This window comes from Pelobates fuscus, chromosome 5 (genome assembly GCF_036172605.1).
Source record: "Pelobates fuscus isolate aPelFus1 chromosome 5, aPelFus1.pri, whole genome shotgun sequence".
In the NCBI taxonomy this organism is placed as follows: Eukaryota; Metazoa; Chordata; class Amphibia; order Anura; family Pelobatidae; genus Pelobates; species Pelobates fuscus.
Genome location: NC_086321.1, coordinates 127641389 through 127662016, shown reverse-complemented (window position 1 = coordinate 127662016; position 20628 = coordinate 127641389). Strand labels below are relative to the sequence as shown.

Below are 20628 nucleotides of genomic sequence, written 5' to 3'. Positions count from 1 at the left end.
TTTCTTAGATTAAAATAGTCTTTAGGCGTGTGAGTAAGAATTTGGATAACCCGCATGGGTGAAACCAGAATGTTTTCTTTTTTTTTTTTTTTTTTCTTCTTTAGTTGAACAATTGACTTAAATTTAATATTAAGCATTGGTGTTTTTTTTTTTTTTTTAACTTAACCTTGTATACTGTGTCTTCCATTACCAGCATGTAAATCATCACCTCCTGACTAATCCAGTTACTAACCCATTTTAAAAATGTTTTGAGCGAAAGGGTTAATTAGCGGCACAATATTTCTTACCACTTTGCCAAGAAAAATATTTAAATGTGATTTTAATTGATATACCGCTTACATTTTGACTTTAGAGCCTTTCTTTTGACTCCTATTTATTATAAACTAGTTATATTATTATTGTTTTTAGAGTACTTGTTGTGTAGAGTGTATAGTATAGGTTTTATGGTTTCCTTAAAAAATAAATCTGTTATGTAGGGGACTAGATACAAGGTAGGTGGACAATGAGAAAAAAATATTTGAAAGCATGTATTTAATTATCACATTTTCAGGCTTCTTTATTGAAGAATGATGAGAGCAAAGCCTTCACACCTGTCTTGCTGCAAAAAGAGTTGAACAATCTATTGAAGTTTAATCCAGATTTTGCTGAAGCTGTGAGTCTTAATTTCACTGTTAAATTTTAATATATATATTTAAAATTTATATATATATATATATAGTGGAAGGAAAAGAGATGGATTTAATATCCAATGCAATTACATAAATACGATCGTATAAATACGATAAATATGATCGTATTTATGTAATTGCATTGGATATTAAATACCAGTCATTTTTCTCAAAGACCAGAGAGTGCATCTCTTTTCCTTCCACTATCTATACCCAGCGTGGGATTGCACCAGGGCATATTTTTTCACATTTATATTCCTTAAAAGGGTGAGTGCCACTATGTATGTATGTATGTGTGTGTGTGTGTGTGTGTGTGTGTATGTATATATACACACACACACACATACAATGTATTGCATTACACACTGTGTCGACTAATGAACTTTACAGGTGGCTCTAACCACCGAATTTCACTCTGCTCCCTGATTTGTTGGACTCTGCCCTCTTAAGCTAATGTAATGAACCCCTAGCCCAACAAGCGTTCCATGACCTGTTTAACACTATAAATAATAATCGTATTTGTGCAAGAAACCAATTTAAAGAAGTCTGACTTCACTTATGCTACCTAGTGCCATCCCAGAAAAACTGAGTTAAAGAGCATTCGGGATCTGACGGCCCAATGCAAAGCCAATAGGTGAAGGAAATGCTGTTGCAGCAAGCTAAACATATCTGAGACATGTTTATCATTAGTCTTCCATGCCAATAAATTCCACATTGTTTATTTTTTTAATTAAATGTTCTTGCATAGCAAGACCACTTAATGTTATCTCACATATATTATTATTATTATTATTATTATAGCCAAATTTGCCACCTTAACTCCTCCCACAGTTTTTACACTACATAGACAGTAATATACCGAAACGTGCGGATTGTTCCCGATCGGATTGCTATTACTTTGTGGAACGTTTGGCCGAATGGTTCATGGAATATCGTCGTTCTTGTGGTGAAATTGGTCCCATAGGAATGAATGGCAAAATGTTCAAAACTAGAGTGGGAGCTGGCAAAAGCTGAAAAATCAGGACATGATTTTTAAACTGCCACCACTCCATCATTTTCAAGCCCACCTACACAAATCTTATATCAAAACGTTCAGCTATCCCTGCTGTCACTAAAAATGTCCACGGCTAAGCCATAGTCCGGATAGTTTTCACAATATGACCATTTGTTTGCAACTCACGCCGTCCATTGACATTCATTGAAACTCCACTCTAGCCAGGTCAAACTTGAAGGGCAATTTCTAAACTGCAACTGTGCCATTATTTTTAATACTTCAGAGACATACTATTCATCAAAATGTAGGTCTGGGACTTGTGATTCTCACAATATAAAGCTTTTCACTGTAGGATGTATAGTTTTTAAAATACGACCGTTTGAAGATGGCAACCACCAAAATACTCTGACCTGTGCCAGGCTGGAGCAGCAAGTGATGGCAAGAACACTTCACACAATTTCCCCAGAAATTGTAGCCTTTCTTGTTGCATTTATTATAGTGCGTGTCAGTAAAACTAGACCTTTTTGTAATTTATCACATGCACTTAACACCACTTGTCAGGAACTAAACTAGAGAATAGAGCTTCATGTAAAAATTACTTTTCACCACCATGCAAGTAGACATATCACTTTGATGGGTGTCTTGTATCAAAAATATTAAATATCAAAATCCACTTAATTGACAGTACATTCTACCCTAAATCACCCTAATGCACTCCCCAGCCCCCTTTAGCCTATACTCCTTATCTTTTCTTTGAAGTGCCTTTTGTCTAAACACGGAGTTGTTACCAACTTTATCTTGAATCCTATATAATATTGGTTCGAACAGAGTTTGTTTTGAAGGCTGGCAAATTGCACTTAGTAATGCACTTTATTATTTCACATTAGTTTAAACAAACGAACCTTTATTACAAATATGTAAAATACCTCCTTCCTCTATTTTCAGCATTATCTAAGCTATTTAAACAGCTTGCGAGTCCAGGACGTGTTCAGCTCAACACACAGCCTCCTGCATTACTTTGACCGCCTGATTCTCACGGGTGCAGAAAGTAAAAGTAATGGGGACGAGGGATATGGAAGGAGCCTTCGATATGCTGCTCTTAATCTGGCTGCCCTGCATTGCCGTTTTGGACACTAGTACGTTTTGGTGAAAGCTTGTTATCTCACAGCAGAATGTAACTAATAGTAATGTATTGATGTAACAGATTTTTCTTACAAGACATTCACTGGAATTGTTACATTATTTTTTTCTGTTTTGTGTTTCTATTCACACCCAATAAGCACTGTTTATTGGGGTAAAGGGACACTATAGCCACCAAAACAACTTTAGCATACTTAAGCTTATTTCTCTTCTATTTATGAGTGAAATCACTGTTTATGCAGCCCTAGTCACACCTCCCTGCATGTGACTTGCACAGCATTCCTCAACACTTCCTGAAAGAGTCATCTAATGTTTACACTTCCTTTATTGAAAATTCTGTTCAATTTAGAATTTATCACATGCACTGTTAATAGATTGCAGCAGCCTCCTGTACCTGATTATTTTATTTTTTGCTTGATTGAAATGTAACATATTTATAGCATAAAGTTATTTTTACATTCTTTCATTTTTTTATTTTTTTACATTGAGATAAGTAAAATAAAATGCAAGAGAGAAATCAAAAACACAATATACAGTCATGGTTTAGCAGTGAAAGTTGATTGGTAATACCTCATTTTGTAAAATAACAATGTCAGGCTATAGTAGGCAAGATTGACATGTCTGGAAAGGTAATAAATGCAACCCTAAATACAGGATATGCTGGCTAGGCTTGGAGAATTTTAAAAGACATGCCTGTAAAACAGGAGTGTAATATTGGAGATGACACAACTCATCATCACTTAGATCTACCCAGACATTGGACATTCGTACTTCTGGATGTCAAGAACAGGGATATGCAGCACTGAAATTAAACAATAAAAAATTGGCTAAAGCAAGTAACTAGAGAAACTCATTGTTCAGGCTAATAGGTAGCTGCTTATGGTTAATTTTATTAAACTGTTTTCATTAATCAATGTCCATTTATTTTTGTATTTAATTTTTTTCTGGTTCTAGTCACCAAGCCGAACTAGCACTGCAGGAAGCCATCAGAATTGCGCAAGAAGCGAGTGACCACGTGTGCTTACAGCACTGCCTGGTAAGTGCATGATAAAAGAAAGCAGTCTTGGGGGCGGAGCTTAACCGCCGACTGGACCGGTCGCATATCCTGAGTGCTCTGCGCAAATGGGCTCTAAATCGACAACAAATCGATTTAAAAACTAGAGATTTGGGCAAATACCCTATAGCAGACAAACCCTGAACACCACAGGACCCGGCAGCACCGGACGAAATTGGCGGTTACAGCCGGGGCAGACATACGACCCACACGAGACCAACTCACAGCACGGGCGGGGGACGCGGCCGATCCTCCATCCCGCAGCTGTCTACGAAGCCTGAAGTCTCCCCACAACTCTCTCCCCCACCCTGCCGGCGAGGGATATCCCGGCACCTGCTAAACAAGAAACAGCGGTGAACCCGGGAGGAGAAGGGGAGCCCGGTGTCCCACGCGGCCTGCCCAAGATGGCCGCCGCACAGACCTCTCGATTAACCCGCACGAACCTGGCGGCCCAGACCTGGGGAGAGGCCTTCGAGGCTTGTTTTGAGGCAGTATGCCAGGCCTTCTGGGACCGCCTGGCTGAACGGCAGAAGCTACGTACCCCCCCCTGGGCCGCAGAGGACAGGTGGAGTGGAGCCTGTTACCTGCTCCCCTTCTGGGCCGGGAGCCCAACAAGAGTTGCCCCTAAAGCACAGCCCATTCACACACAGGGCAGACCTGCAAACCCCGGGGCCCATGATCCTGCAACCGAAAACTGCAAGATCAGCAGACCGAGAATAAGGGCTCCCAATGCAGCTCGGAGCAGAGGTCGCAGAACATGCCGCGCAAAGGTACCAATCCGATATGGCCCACAGGCTCCCTGCGGCTACGACATGAAGCCGAGACCCATGACGCAACCACCTACGGGCAAGCCCACCACACGGCTCTGAACCCGTATGATATCACGGAAAGCCTCAGGGAATCTTAAAGAGACCCCACTTACCTGCAACATAAAAGCAGACCTACACAGAGACAGGCGGACAAGCTAGCCACCGGAACCAGCGATACTGCCCCTACCTGTGCCCCAGCAGGACTGCCAAGTACCCCGATTATCTATCCCAGCGCTGGGCATAGGCTGACGGCGGGCACAAAGGCCGGGACTCTCAGAGGCCCATACCCAAAACCTCTACCACAACGGACGCTGTGTCTGCCATTCTGCAGCCTCCTAAACAGAGACCCATCAAACCGTAGATCTTAACAAATTAAGCCTATAATTACTATGTGCCAATAAGCAATATGTGTTTAAACTTATCGCAAATGTTTAGCAATGTGATGTATCGATTAGGACTGTAACAGAATAGCCCGTAGCGATAGTCTGCAAGCACCATAAGCCTGATTTTAAATGTTATGCACACAGACAGTTTAGCCAACCTGTGAACAACTAGCCTGCAATACTCTCTACTTTCATTATACCCTGTCTTATTCGAATCCTGTTTCTTACTTTATTAGTAATCAGTTTGGATATAACTCTGTGTCAAGCGTTAACCCAAAAATGTGCAAAGTTTTTTCCACTGCCTAATTAATGCAAATATTTTTTTTGGCTCTGCATGCTCTTGCTGTTGTGGCAGGGTGTGCTAACTGTGATATTTTGTGCAGAAATAAAATAAAGAATTAAAAAAAAAAAAAGAAAGCGGTCTTGTACACGTTTGAAATGCAAAATTGTTTCAAAAGCAAATAACCAGTTCAGGGATAATGGAAGGTGATTTTTTTTTTTTTTTTATTGCAAAATGACCTTAGCGATGCAGTTGTATTTTCATTTTTGGATAAAAATCTATTTAAAAAAAAGAAATTTGTTTCAAAACATAACTTTTAATAAATTAATGCAACCACACATACATTATAGTGTTTTGTATGTATTTTTTTTTTTTTTTTAATATATAAAAAAAATCACATTTTAGTTATATATTTTTTGTTTTTTTTGTTTCTACTCTTTTTATTTATTCCAGCTAGAGGGTTACCCCCGTTTTTTTCCCCCTAGGGATTTAGCCTTTCCTTTAGCAAAATAAATTACAATGTTTGACATATTTTGTGACCAGTGCACCTTCCAGTTCTGTAGTATTACTTGAGTCACTTTCTGTTCCCAGTTCCATGTCTTGTTTATATTCATGTAAAAATCTGTTTAACATGTCTTCACTATTGTGTACTTCAGAGTTGGCTCTATATCCTGAAGCAGAGGAAAGGAGCGGACAGCAGTGTGTTTCTTGAACACTCTGTGAAGCGAGCCATACATTTTAACCTACCAGTAAGTAGACTGTTATCTCCAATGTTAAAGGACATTGACCTTGATTTAATATTTCTGGATAAAATGTAAAATGTTGGGGAGAGGGGGTTGTTTTTCTTGTTGTTGTTTTTTTTCATTAAAATATTTATATAAATATATTTTCCAAAAATGTATGCATTTTAAAAGTTTATCCAAAAAGTGAGCATAAGAGTTAAACCATTTTTAGTAATCGAGGAGAACTAGTGCAGAGGAAGAAACTGTGTTGTACGTAGAGTGAGTAGGTTGGTGTGGAAATGGATATAGAAATGTCATATTTTAATAAACCTTTCATTAATGTATGATTCCCAAGGATTTTGGAGATATGGCAGAGCCATGTAATATATGTATAGGCGTTGGCCTGTAGTTGTGGGAGGAGTTGTCCGGCCTATTTAAACCTATACCTCCTCCCTTTACCTGCACTCAAGTTCCAGCATTGCTGTGGGTTTTCACGTCCAGGTCGGGTTGCACTTGCAGGTCAAGTATACAGGCAGTCCTGATCGGCATCACTTCACGGAGGTCCTGCTTCCGCTGAGAGTCCCCTCTGCCAGGCGCCTGTTCGTTCCACGCGGTTTGTTGCCCACTTACTTCATGCCATACAGCTAGTCTATAGAGACAGGTGCCTCTCAGAACACCGTCTGCACCATCGGACGCCTGTCGGGTCCACGAGGTCTAACCTCTTATAGTAAGTTTCCTGACAGGTTCCTCTTAGCACGCCATAAGGATCAGTAGCTCGGTCCCCTTCCTACTCACTGGGTTCCCCTGCCATCACACCATCAATTCACGGACCCCCCCGCATACACGCCCACCTGCAGACATGCTGGCTTCACCGCGTGTACTCAGCTTTCACTTTAAAACTTGCCACGTGTCGGTTCGCGTTTTACCGAACGGGTTCGTTCGGCAGGTTTAACTACTCATAGCAACGTTGCTCACATAAATCTGTAAATCCTGTACCTCAGGACTCAAATTTAAGCCATCTCTCGGCATTATATGCATACTCCCTACACAAGCCCTCATTAGGCCTTTGCAACACTCTTCATACGTCCCCAGTGGGCCACTAAATCCACTTCCAAACCCTCATCCTGGAATTAAGTTAGATTTCATCAGGGTGCAAGCGTAGTTCAGCTATCCCACAACTTACGACCTTTAATCAACCATGTCTTATCATGTTACACATCTGCTATTCCTTATGCTACCAGCATACGAGCACCCTGCTAATCCACTCACAACCCTTCCTAAGTGGCATACACCTGGCCATACTCTCAGAGCGTCCATTATCCCTCATTATGAATGTAACCCTTAAATCTCTTATAAAGCCATTGCGTTTCGGCATAATGTCAGTAGTTCGGTGTGACCAAGCCACTTACGTTGTGACACATACGATCGTTACATTTAATACAGCCCATTACCCAGCAACTCAGCTCTGACGCCATTTCCAGCCTACTAGGGCGTGCTACAACCCTATCATACCTCGGCCCTCCATGAACTACACAGTACAGCACAGTTTTTCATCCCCTCATTTGGCATACAGCCTGCCACAACAAGTTCTCTACATTCGACCCTCACTAGGCCGTCCCTCATACGTTAAGTATGGCCCATCGCGGGCGTTCCACTACAACTCCATTTCAGCCCCTCATTTGAGCAAATACGTACATTTACGGGCTCGTTAGGCCACTCATTTTTCTTCCTATAACCCCTCCTGCCAGCATTCTCAACCCCAGTGACAGACACTTGCTGGATCTCCAGAGTTTGTTTCCTACTAGGAATATAGATGTATAACATACTCTCTCATATTATTTGGTCCTTCTTAGGAAGTTGTGCCCTTACCTCCAGTTACACTTTCACCATACTGGACACATTCCCATTAGCGTTCCCAGCGGGTCATTGGGTTCCTCTCTAAAAGAGTCCTTTCTCGAGCTCAAGCACACTAGTTGGGCCAGGTACATAGTTCTTTTACCTGCCATCAATTCATTACGCTCCCATTCCCCTACATTCCTTTGGGATAGATCAACTAGCTGTGAAGGGTAATGGTGCTGGCCATAATCTAGTTTAATCCCTTAAGGACCAAACTTCTGGAATAAAAGGGAATCATGACATGTCACACATGTCATGTGTCCTTAAGGGGTTAAAGGTAATTCGATCCTCAAACGGAGGTATTAGCCCTTCGACCCAACTCATAGTTCTAGCTTCGCTTCAACCTCTAGGTTATTAGACAGGGCCTCACTGGTCACGGCCAGTTGTATTGAAGCTCTTACTTGTCACCAAGAGGCCAACATTCCTGCCACTCCATTCGGTGGCCTCAGTCCCTCAGCCCAATTTATATCTAGATCCTCTCAAAGCCACTTGGAAAATTAGTAGGGCCTCACCTATCCCTGGTTTAGCTAATTTCTTTGCCAGTTGGGCACTTAGTAAGAAGCCAGTTGATGCAGGGGTACACTTTCATGGCACGGCTGTTAAATTACACATTATTTATCACCTCATACTACGTCTCATACAGAGGAGCAAGGACGTTTGTCACCCCTGAGTTCCCACAACAAACCCTCCACCCCAGACAAATCATACACTCAAACCTAAAACATGATACCGCTTGGCCAGTCCCATGCGATCCTGGACCAGTCCAATTGCGGATGTCTAGACATAAGGAATACCATTTACTGCCATAACCCAGGAGCAGGATTCATGATTACCAACCCTGAGATTTGCAGACAGCTTACCAGATTGCAAACTGTGAAATCTGACATCTGTTCACCCTTTATATAATGTATTGGTTCCTTACCCTCCAACGGAGCACTTCGAGCCCCCCTTATTTCCATCCCCTAATATAAAATTCCTAGTTACAATCCAACTCCTGTTGCCCTACTCACATCAGTACACTGGCACAGTTCTTCCCTGTCCATTTACAGGACGTACCTGAAGGCAGAGGCAGCAGTTTGGTCCCTCGTTATTACCTAACTGAGACCAGTTGTAGACTGATGCCCTACAGGGTCTATCTGTTACAAGACCTATTTGATTCTAGGGTTAGGCACATTATAGTATTTGCAATGTTGCTTGCGTATTACGCCACATCCGCTTACTGTTTCTCTGCTACACCAAAACATGCGCTCTACCCTCCTTCTCACATGCCATGACTTTCAGAAGTTAACTTTACCTTTACCTCTATTACTCATCCTTCCCCTTTACTAGTCGAGTTATACTTGGTTAAGAAGTACCATTGCCTCTGAAGTACACATGTCCCTACTTCCTTCCCTGAGCGCTCAAATATCCCAAGTTTTTCCTTAGCCTCCTCCAGCAGCCCAATTTGCAGTGTACCTAACTGTCCTCATTTGGGAAAGGACTGCCTACCCATAGGCAGGGTCAGGTGTACCAGGCAGCATGGAGACCATCTCTGGCGAAGGCCTGTCATTACAGGTATCTCCAGAGTCTCCTTGATTCTCTGAACCTCATCATACGCACCATACTGTGAGGTCGCGACTACATTATCGGACTACTCCACTAACTCCCTGGTCATCCGCCTATATTAAAGGACCACTATAGGCACCCAGACCACTTCAGCTTAATGAAGTGGTCTGGGTGCCAGGTCCATCTAGGATTAACCCATCTAGGATTAAGCCATGTCCATTTCCTACAGTCTGTAAATTCCCCCATTATACAACCAATACAGCTGCCACACGAAATCTACAGCCATTTTTAGGTCACTGGTTCTGTGACCTGTAGCCCAGTTGCATCGGATCTACCGCTCTTTAGTATTCTTTGGCTCTTACTCATCAGGTTTTATCACTTGTACATATGTTCTTGGTGTACATAAAATGGCTGCTGATGCATTATCCCGCTTCAAATTTCAGGAGTTTTTCTGGCATCACCCCACAGCAAACAAACATGCCCCAAATGGGCTTGTCAGATAACACCAGGGAAACTTACGACAGAGTGTTCAAATTGTTTTCCAAATTGTTGGCAGACTTTCTGATTATAACGGGTTTCTGAATCATTGGTCGCTTTCGCTACCTTTTGCCACATTTCTCTAAAACTAGTACACAATACCTTCAAGGTATACCTTACAGGTGTACAACACCATATGCTTTATTACATTCCTTAATAATTCACCTTTCCTGTTATCTTATGCCATCAAGCGCGTACTGTAGAAGTTAATCTTTTCTCAAAACACACAGCGATTGCCAATTATCATCTCTAAATCTTGATCCATATCAAACCTACTTGACACTGCACCTTTCGAACAACAAACAAACCTCATCACTTATAGGCTTGTCAAATGCTTCTACAATACTCTAGTTACACGGTAAACTGCTAGCAACACACAAGTTCGTCCTGTACCTGCGAACTCTGCTAGTTAGGTTGGGTTTAGTCCAACCTATTACTCTGGTCATTCATTCCGCATAGAAGCAGCTTCATCTGCAGCCAGTCTGATGGTTCCAACTCACATAATAAAGAAATGGGCCGCTGGAAATCAGTCACTTATTTCAGGTACATACCACATCCAGAAAGAAAATTAAAATGTTTTAATACCATGACTTTGTAAGTATTGTTTCTGGTTTAATAAGTATTGCTTATCCAATTGCCCTCTCTATTACAGGCCTAACCACTCGTCTGTTCTGGCACACCACTACCGACTTATAGTATAATAATACTTATTCACGATTAGTTATGGTTTCCGACCACAAATGTAAAGGCGTTGGCCTGTAGTTGTGGGAGGTGTTGTCCGGCCTATTTAAACCCATACCTCCTCCCCTAACCTGCACTCGAGTTGCAGCGTTGCCCTCCCGCCCTTTTGGTTAATATTTAAATATCATTACTCTAATCAGTTGGGCCCTCTTTATTGCAGGCCTAAACACTCGTCGGTTCAGGCACACCACTACCGACTTGTAGTATAATAATACTTATTCACGATCAGCTATGGTTTCCGACCACAAGTAAAGTTTAGTTTTTAGAAGGATATGGGGTGCTGAGAGAAAGTGGAGACAGGTAATGTTATACTATGGGGAAAAAATGTACTGTGGAATTACTCTGGCTATATTCAGCTGTTCTTGGACACTCCACACAACTTAAATGCATTAAAGAATTATTGGTGACCGGAGTGTCCTGTTGAAGGTTCAAAGTTAGTTTGGTTTGTCAGGGTTGGAGCTGATATGGGCAGAATGAAGACTTTAGGGAAGTCACATTGAAATGAATATGAATTGCAATGCAGAATATCTGAGGATTTGTTACTCCCATTCGCAATGAGTGAATTTCAACTTTAAGGCCAGAGTAGCCGAACTGAAAGCGTGTCTGACTTAGAGAATGTTCCCAGTAAAGTGTTGGGTTTGTTAAAGTTAAAATAGTATAACTTTTTCTACATTTGTCTTTCTTTTGAAACTGTTCAGATTATATTTTTACATGTTGTACCATTTTGTTTTTTTTTTATTGTGTTTTTGTTTTTTGTAGTATTTAGTTTCCCTTGGTATCCAGTCTTTAGTTCAGCAGAGAGCTTTTGCAGGGAAGAATACGAACAGATTGATGGAAGCACTAAAGGATTCAGACCTCCTACACTGGAAGCACAGTCTGTCTGAACTAATTGATATCAGCACGGCTCAAAAGACCGCCATATGGAGGATGTATGGCCAGAGGTAGGATGCTTGATTTTTCTCTGATCAGTGGAGTGTACGTGAAATATTCAGCCTAGACAGAGTAAGGTATTTTCATTCATTGACATTATTTACCGTCTTCCTTACTGTTTACCAAATGAGTAAAGCACATTTTTTAGTGTAGCGTCAATATTCTCATTTATAAAGTGCCAACATTTTCTGCAGCACTGTACATTAGGTGGACTAACAGACAAGTATTTGCAATAAGACTGTGTACAGAGGGAGCTGGGGGTCCTGCTTAAACAAGCTTACATTACACTTTACATGCATTACTGATTTCAGTAGTAAAGTTATTAATATAGTGCACCTATCACGTTCCATATACAGTCCACTTACGGCCCGGGAAAAAAAATCTTTTTTTTTTTTTTTTTTTTTGTTTATCACTGATGTACTTGCGTAATATATAGGTTTGACTAAAGTCCATCTTAAAAAAAGCTATATTATATTCAAAAATTTATACGTTAGTGTGTACTGGGGTTGCCTGTTTTTTTGCATTAAGAGTTAGTAAAGTCCATTAATTAGCATCACAAGTGCATTGTGACCAGTTTGTGTGTGCTTCAGTTATATATAGCACTCTACCTGTGTAGTAGACCACTGAGAACTCACTGAATGTGTTGTGTCACATGCCAGGCATCATAGCAAGTGCTGCAATTACTTCCCCTCAATCCAGTAAAAATCTGTAGAGTTTTACCAACTGTACTCGCCAATAAGCAAAATACTACTAGGGTGAAATTGAACTCAAACTCTTTCAAATAAAATATTTCCCCCTCAAGATCCACAGTCTACTGGGCGCTTCTAGCTCTGCTGTGTCCTGCTATGAAACAAAAATACATCTTCCAGTATTTTCTTTGAATTGACTACCTTTTCCTGTGCTTGTACTTGTCTTCCAGCACCATGGCTTTGCAGCAGGCACAGATGCTTCTTAGTATGAATAGCCTCGATACTGTAAACGTTGGTGTACAGCAAAACAACACCGAGTCCTTTGCTGTGGTTTTATGCCATCTTGCAGAGCTGCATGCAGAGCAGGTGAGACTGTCGTAGAATTCAGTTATAAAATGAAATATTTTTGTCTTTCACAGGATGTAATGAATTTTAATGTTCTGTCATGCATTGTCTTTTTACGGACGAGGTTTAGAAGTGCAAGAGAAACAGTTTATGGATTCCTCACTTCTTCATGTTATCCAAGTTGTGTAGTGCTAACAGAACCTGTTTTTGTACAGAACCATGCATTATTTTCTGTTTTGAAGGCGATTGTTTTTGGGTGACTGGTTGAAAATCTTCTTATCACTGCTGATAAATTAGTGGTGAGATCAAAAAGTGATGGATTCCACTGATTTCATTTTATTCTCTAATATAAAATGCTGTACAGCGGCTACACATCTCAACACAAATAGGGGATAAAAAAAACCTTCTCCAAACAGAGCTTTCCTAAAGGAATATTTTTTTTGCACAACTCTTCTAGGTTGCCACGTGAAAAAATACTGACATCTTTTCCATGTGTTCTCAATTCCAACACACGTGTGTTATAAAACAGCAGGTCATTGCAAAGCATAGGTGTATGCATATTTAAGTACAGAATTCTTAGTCCAAAAATCATACACCACAACCATTTTACCTGCATATTAACCCTAAAGCAAAATGGCCCAGCATATTCTAACCTTCTTCATTAATGAAGATTGTTTTATGATCTCTAAGTTTGATTGATTACCATTATAGAAACAAAGAATGGAACAATTCGGCCCATCTAGTCTGCCCAATTTCCTTAATACTTTCATTAGTCCATGACCTTATTTTATAGCTAGGGTAGCCATATGCCTATCCCACGCATGCTTCAACTCCTTCACTGTGTTAACCTCTACCACTTCAGCTGGAAGGCTATTCCATGCATCCACTACCCTCTCAGTAAAGTAATACTTCCTGATATTATTTTTAAACCTTTGTCCCTCTAATTTAAGACTATGTCCTCTTGTTGTGGTAGTTTTTTGTTCTTTTAAATATGGTTTACTGTGTTAGATCCCTTTATGTATTTAAATGGGGGGGGGGGGGGTTGTTTTTGTTTTTATTTAAAATGTTCAATGCAATTACACATGTCACGTCAAGAAATATGCATATTATAAAATGTGTTGCAACGCATTCATGCAAACAACAGTTCTCCTCAAGGCAGCGAGAAAAATAACAGATTGATACCATATGAATTTGTGATTCATAGCTTAAATTGGCAGATATCACCTTCCATAGTATTATCTTTTAGGTGCTTAGTTGTACTTCTCATAGCATTTTACGATGCAGTAGCATTCAAAAACATTAACATGTTTAATGTAGAAAAGAAAGACAATTAGACACTGTAAAACAAAGTACAGGGTAATGTAAAAAGGGGTGTAGGGAGTGGTCTGTATCGGTCTAGTGGTCTCATTAATTTCAATCATTGTTGAGTTGACCACGGTGGGGAGTTTATAGAGTGTGTGTTTGGCATCCTCATATTACTTTCAGTTTATTGTGCATAGTTATGTGTCACATTGTTTACTACACTGTGACAAACTCTCCTTCCCACGTGAGTTTGCCACGAGCTCCTGGATGAGCCTGCTTGCCAGCCTCCTGGCCACAGACTATGGGCCCTGCAGAGAAACCTGTAAAAGACTATTTAACTGGCTTGGTTCGTGTGCTTTTCCTATGCTGTTCGGGAACCAAACAGCCGCACAAACTATGGATCACCCGGGAGCTTGTTAAGCCTAATGGTTGATCTTGGTGGGCACTGTTCGTATGCACGAGCAAGTGGTGGCGGCCATCTTGTGTGCACGATCGTAGGCAGCAGTGTTTGGTCATAGAGTTCATGGAACTGAAACTCCCGAACATCGCTGGACTTCCATGATCAGGTGCGTTCGGTTTTATATAACTTAGAAGAACATTGTTCAGTGGGATCGTTCGTCTGGATGAAGGGAACAAGCTCCACGATATGGCAATGGATTCTGTTCGGTAGTTTGTTCTCTTTTAAGCTACCGAACTTTACCGACTGCTACCACTTTTTCCCTGGAACTATTTTGGGCAGGAGCCTCGTGTGTGGTCAGTCAGATTATGACTTCCATGAAAATCCTGAACCGATCTGCGTGATTTTTGGATATGTTGGTCACCCAGATTGGGGCTATCAGGGGATGTGTTTTCATGTAGTTTAAAGGTACTTTTGGGGTGTCTGTGAAATGTGTGTGTTTTTTTTTTTGTGCCTGGAGATAATTGAGTTTTGTACAGTCCCTGACTCCATTATCTCCCAGGCATAGGGGAGGGATTATCCGGTTTTGTGTGGGAGTGTCATCGGCGTGCTTGTCTGTGTTCAGAAATGTATAAAAGCAGGCCATCTGGCCAGATTAAATCATTCCAGCTTGTACTCCCAGAACTATGAGTCGTCTGGTTACTGGGAGGGGAAAGGGCTAATCACTACTCCAGCTTGTTCCAGTGTGGAGAATTCAACTGGGAAAGTCCTTGTAAGGACTACAGCTCCCAGGACTGAGTGTCATCCAGTGCTTGGGAGTGGATAGAGAGTTCCCCATTCGGTTCCAGGACCCCAGTCAAGCCACGGTGACTGTGGTCAGAAGTGCTGTGGTTTGTCCCCCATTCCAGCTAGAAAGCAGTCCTTGGCAGAGGTAAACAGCCAGGGGTACAGGGAGCTCCGTTACATACACCCTTGCTGTATCACGGTCTATTTAAATGTTTCTATCATATCCCCCTGCCTTGTCTTTCCCCCAAGCTATACATGTTATCAATATCCTTCTGGAGATACAGTCTCCAGTACTGCATATAATACTCCAAGTAAAGTCTCTGTACAATGGCATGAGCACTTCCCTCTTTCTACTGCTAATACATTTTACTATATAACCAAGCATTCTGCTAGCATTTCCAGCTGCTCTATTACATTGTCTGCCTACCTTTAAAACATCTGAAATAATCACCCCTAAATCCCTTTCATCAGTTGTTGAGGTTAGGACTCTATCAAATATTCTGTACTCTGCCCTTGGGTTTTTACGTCCAAGATGCATTATCTTGCACTTATCCACATTAAATGTCAGTTGCCACAACTCTGACCATTTTTCTAGTTTACCTAAATCATTTGCCATTTGGCTTATCCCTCCTGGAACATCAACCCTGTTACATATCTTAGTATCATCAGCAAAAAGACATACCTTACCAAGACCTTCTGCAATATCACTAATAAAAAAATTAAAGAGAATGGGTCCAAGTACAGATCCCTAACGTACCCCACTAGTAACCAGACCTTGCTTCGAATATACTTCATTGACTATGACCCTCTGTGGCCTAGTCTGCCATTATATAGTTAATATTGTGCATGTATTGCATGGTATTATGTAATTAAATAAACTATTGTTGATTATGAGAGGTGTTTATATTGCCATCTGGTGTGCAATTAATACAGTTCTTACCGCATCTTTCATTGTGGTTACCATGACTACATCCTAGTGGATGTGGGAATTGTTTAACACTTTGAATTAAGTTCATGTTTTTTCCACCGATTCGTTTGTGTGTGTGTGTGTGTGTGTGTGTGTGTGTGTGTGTGTGTGTATACATAGATACATATATGTATGAATGTAAACGTGTATGTGTCTTTTACAATAAGAAATTGAGGATATAAAACAAGTAAAACTACCTAGATTGAACTAAAAGGAATACATTCATGCTGATGTTCTGGGAATAGTAAATACAGATTAACACCAGCAGACCTCAAATCATGGCAGTGCCGGCACAGTGGGGGGGAGGAGGTAAATACAATCTTAAGAACTACTAAAACAATTAAATAATTACATAATTCATCTTGAATAGCCTTACAATAGTATCATGAAAAAGAGGCTGTATCTTTCTGGAAGAGTTAAGAGAGGTTTATTCCTTTAGATAAATCAGTTGAGGAGATCTGGGATGTCCCCACTATGGATGCAGGTTTTGGTAAGCTCAACAAGCACACTGTTGATTCCTCACAGGAAGCCTCCCACATCTCTGATCCTGTATATGCAAGCCATCAGGTGGACTTTTGAAGCTTGTACTTGGGGATTTGAACGTTATTGTTGATATGACTGTGGCAAGATGTCATAATATTTTAATTCAGCTGGCAAAAGATTTCCTGCAATGTGCCCAATTAAAAGATGTTGCAATACCTTGAATGATGTAAAATTTTGTATGATGCTCTTCTTGAGGGTATTATATGTCTGCTAGAGCCTTGTCTCTCAGGGTTGTTTTTTTGCAGGGCTTTGAGTGTGCTGATCATGCTTCTAAAAATCATTGCAGTTCTCCTTCAAGGGTAATGCGACTTTAGGGAAAAATCTTCAGTCCAGAACATCAGAGATACAGGTGGGAAATCCTTAGTCTAAGCCAGCGGTTCTCAACCTTCCTAATGCCGCGACCCTTTAATGCAGTTCCTCATGTTGTGGTGACCCCCAACCATAAAATTATTTTCGTTGCTACTTCATAACTGTAATTTTGCTACTGTTATGAATCGTAATGTAAATATCTGATATGCAGGATGTATTTTCATTGTTTTGAACATAAAGTATAGTGATTAACCCCTTAAGACCGCAGCCAAATGTACAAGTTGTGATCCAAAAAAACGTAAACAAAACCTGGCATTTGCGCTATATGTCTGTCCAACCATAATTCACCTCTTTCATATTAAATGCACCCCCCATTATTATATATCATTTTATTCAGGGGAAACGGGGCTTTCGTTTAACATCAAATATTTAGGTATGGAACATAATTTAATATGAAAATAATATTAAAAAAATGGGAGAAAATAAGAATTTTTTAAAAATTTTTAGTTCTACGTGACATTCTAACTGTGAATGTCATAATACTGTTTGCTTTTACTGCAATACAATACAGATATTTGTATTCAGCGATGTCTCGCGTGTAAAACAGTACCCCCTATGTACAGGTTTTATGGTGTTTTGGGAAGTTACAGGGTCAAATATAGCGTGTTACATATTTCAGTTTTTTTACATTGAAATTCGCCAGATTGGTTACGTTGCCTTTGAGACCATATGGTAGCCCAGAAATAAGAATTACCCCCATGATGGCATACCATTTGCAAAAGTAGACAACCTAAGGTATTGCAAATTGAGTATGTCCAGTCTTTTTTAGTAGCCACTTGGTCACAAACACTGGCCAAAGTTAGTGTTAATATTTGAAAATGCAAAAAACTAATTTGAACGCAAATTTTGGCCAGTGTTTGTGACTAAGTGGCTACTAAAAAAACTGAACATACCCTATTTGCAATACCCTGGGTTGTCTACTATTGCAAATGGTATGCCATCATGGGGATAATTTTCATTACTGGGCTACCATACGGTCTCAAAGGCAACCTGGCGAATTTTAATGTGAAAAAACTGAAACGCAAACCTTATATTTGACACTGTAACTTTTGAAAACACCATAAAACCTGTACATGAGGGGTACTGTTATACTCAGGAGACTTCGCTGAACACAAATATTAGTGTTTCAAAACAGTAAAACGTATCACAACAATTATATCGTCAGTGTAAGTGCCATTTGTGTGTGAAAAATGCAAAAAATGTCACTGTCACTGACGATATCGTCGTTGTAATATATTTTACTGTTTTGAAACACTAATATTTGTGTTCAGCGAAGTCTTCCGAGTAAAACAGTACCCCCCATGTACAGGTTTCATGGTGTCTTGGAAAGTTACAGAGTTAAATATAGTGCTAGACAATGTAATTCCCTGAACTTTTGGCCTGGGTTGGCAGGCAGGTCCTGCAAATTGTAATTAATAAAATGACCTAATTATGTAAAATTATTACATAAATATATGGGTAGAATTATTATATATATATATGTGTGTATATATATGTATATAATTTTTTTTAATTATTTTTATTTATATATAGGTATATACATAGTGATATATACGTATATACTTATGTATATAGATATATATATTATTTCGTTCTACATGTATTTTGATATCAATATATATATATTAATTTTAAAATACAGTTAGAACGAAATTACGCATGTTTATATATTTGTTATCTATTTTTTTTCATTATTTTTTCATTATTTTTTTATTTATTTTTTTAACGTATTTATATATTTATTTATTTTTTATTATATATAAATATATATATATAATGAAAATTATATATATATTTAATCAATATCATTGTACGTGTATTTTGATATTAATATATATATATAATTATGTATATATTAATATTAAAATACACGTAGACAGTGTATGCATATTTATGTGTATGTGTGTATATATATACTTAGATCATATATATAATAAATATATATATGATCTAAGTATATATAATTTATTTTTACACTGTTTTAACATTTTTTATTTTTTTTTTCAGACAGCAGGGGGAGTACCTGTCATTACAGGCACTCCCCCTGCTGGCAATGCCTTGGACGGCTATGCCGTCCATGTGATCGCGGGATCCTCGCAAGGACCTCGCGATCACATGGCCCTGGGCGGCTGAAGAGGACGCAGGGGGGCTCCCAGGTAAGTCCCCCATACCGCGATCGCCGGCGTGGGATCGCCGGCGACCGGGTAAGTACATAAGATCGCAGGACGTACTATGCCGTCCTGCGGCTTTTAGAGCCACCAAAATAAGGACGGCATAATACGTCCTGCGGTCTTAAGGGGTTAATCACAAAAACAATATGTATTTATATATTGTGATTTATTTCTAGTTACAAATAAATAAAATTTTGTTTTGTAGCATGGGAAACAGTCATAATATTCCCATTTTCTTTGCTCTCCTTCCCATTTTATCTGCTACTCTTCCCCTTTTTATTGCTTTCCTTCCCTTTTCTTTCTTTCTTTCTTCCTTTTTTTTTTTTTTTTTTTTGCTCTCCTTCCCATTTTCTTTGCTCTCCTTCCTCTTTTCTTTGCTATCCTTCCTCTTTTCTTTGCTATCCTTCCTTTTTTTTGCTCTCCTTCTGCTCTCCTTCCCCTTTTCTTTGCTCTCCTTCCCTTTTCTTTGCTCTCCTTCCCCTTTTCTCTGCTACTCTTCCCCTTTTTTATTGCTTTCCTTCCCATTTTCTTTGCTTTCCTTCCCATTTTATCTGCTACTCTTCCCCTTTTTATTGCTTTCCTTCCCTTTTCTTTCTTCCTTTTTTTTTTTTTTTTTTTTGCTCTCCTTCCCATTTTCTTTGCTCTCCTTCCCATTTTCTTTGCTCTCCTTCCCATTTTCTTTGCTATCCTTCCTCTTTTCTTTGCTATCCTTCCTTTTTTTTTGCTCTCCTTCTGCTCTCCTTCCCCTTTTCTTTGCTCTCCTTCCCCTTTTCTTTGCTCTCCTTCCCTTTTCTTTGCTCTCCTTCCCCTTTTCTCTGCTACTCTTCCCCTTTTCTCTGCTACTCTTCCCCTTTTCTCTGCTACTCTTCCCCTTTTTTATTGCTTTCCTTCCCATTTTCTTTGCTGTCCTTCCCATTTTATCTGCTACTCTTCCCCTTTTTTTTTGCTCTCCTTCCCCTTTTCTTTGCTATCCTTCCTTTTCTTTTTGGTCTCCTTCTGCTCTCCTTCCCCTTTTCTCTGCTATCCTTCCTCTTTTCTCTGCTTCTTTTCCCCTTTTTATTGCTCTCCTTCCCTTTTATCTGCTCTTATTCCCCTTTTCTTTGCTCTCCTTCTGCTGTTCTTCCATTTTCTTTGCTCTCATTCTGCCCTCTTTCCCTTTGCTCTCCTTCCTCTGCCCCTCTTCCTTTTTTTTTGCTCTCCGTCCCATTTTGTTGTCTCTTCTTCCCATTTGATTTGCTCTCCTGCTGCTCTCCTTCCTCTTATCTGCTGCTCTAATATCCCTTTTCTTTGCTCAACCTTCCCATTTCCCCTGCTCTTCTCCCCTTATCTCTGTTCTGCTTACCTTTTTCTCTCTTGTGCT

General features: G+C 39.9%; 1 protein-coding gene across 1 annotated transcript in view; it reads left to right on the top strand.

Moving 5' to 3' along the window:
- The window catches only part of ANAPC5 (anaphase promoting complex subunit 5), a 51411-nt gene that overhangs the window by 9675 nt on the left and 21108 nt on the right, over positions 1–20628 (top strand). Inside the window, exons 6-11 of the mRNA XM_063456984.1 lie at positions 551–652; positions 2608–2798; positions 3757–3838; positions 5985–6077; positions 11529–11710; positions 12619–12754. Of these exons, the coding sequence (XP_063313054.1) occupies positions 551–652; positions 2608–2798; positions 3757–3838; positions 5985–6077; positions 11529–11710; positions 12619–12754 (786 nt within the window). The remainder of the gene's footprint in view (positions 1–550; positions 653–2607; positions 2799–3756; positions 3839–5984; positions 6078–11528; positions 11711–12618; positions 12755–20628) is intronic.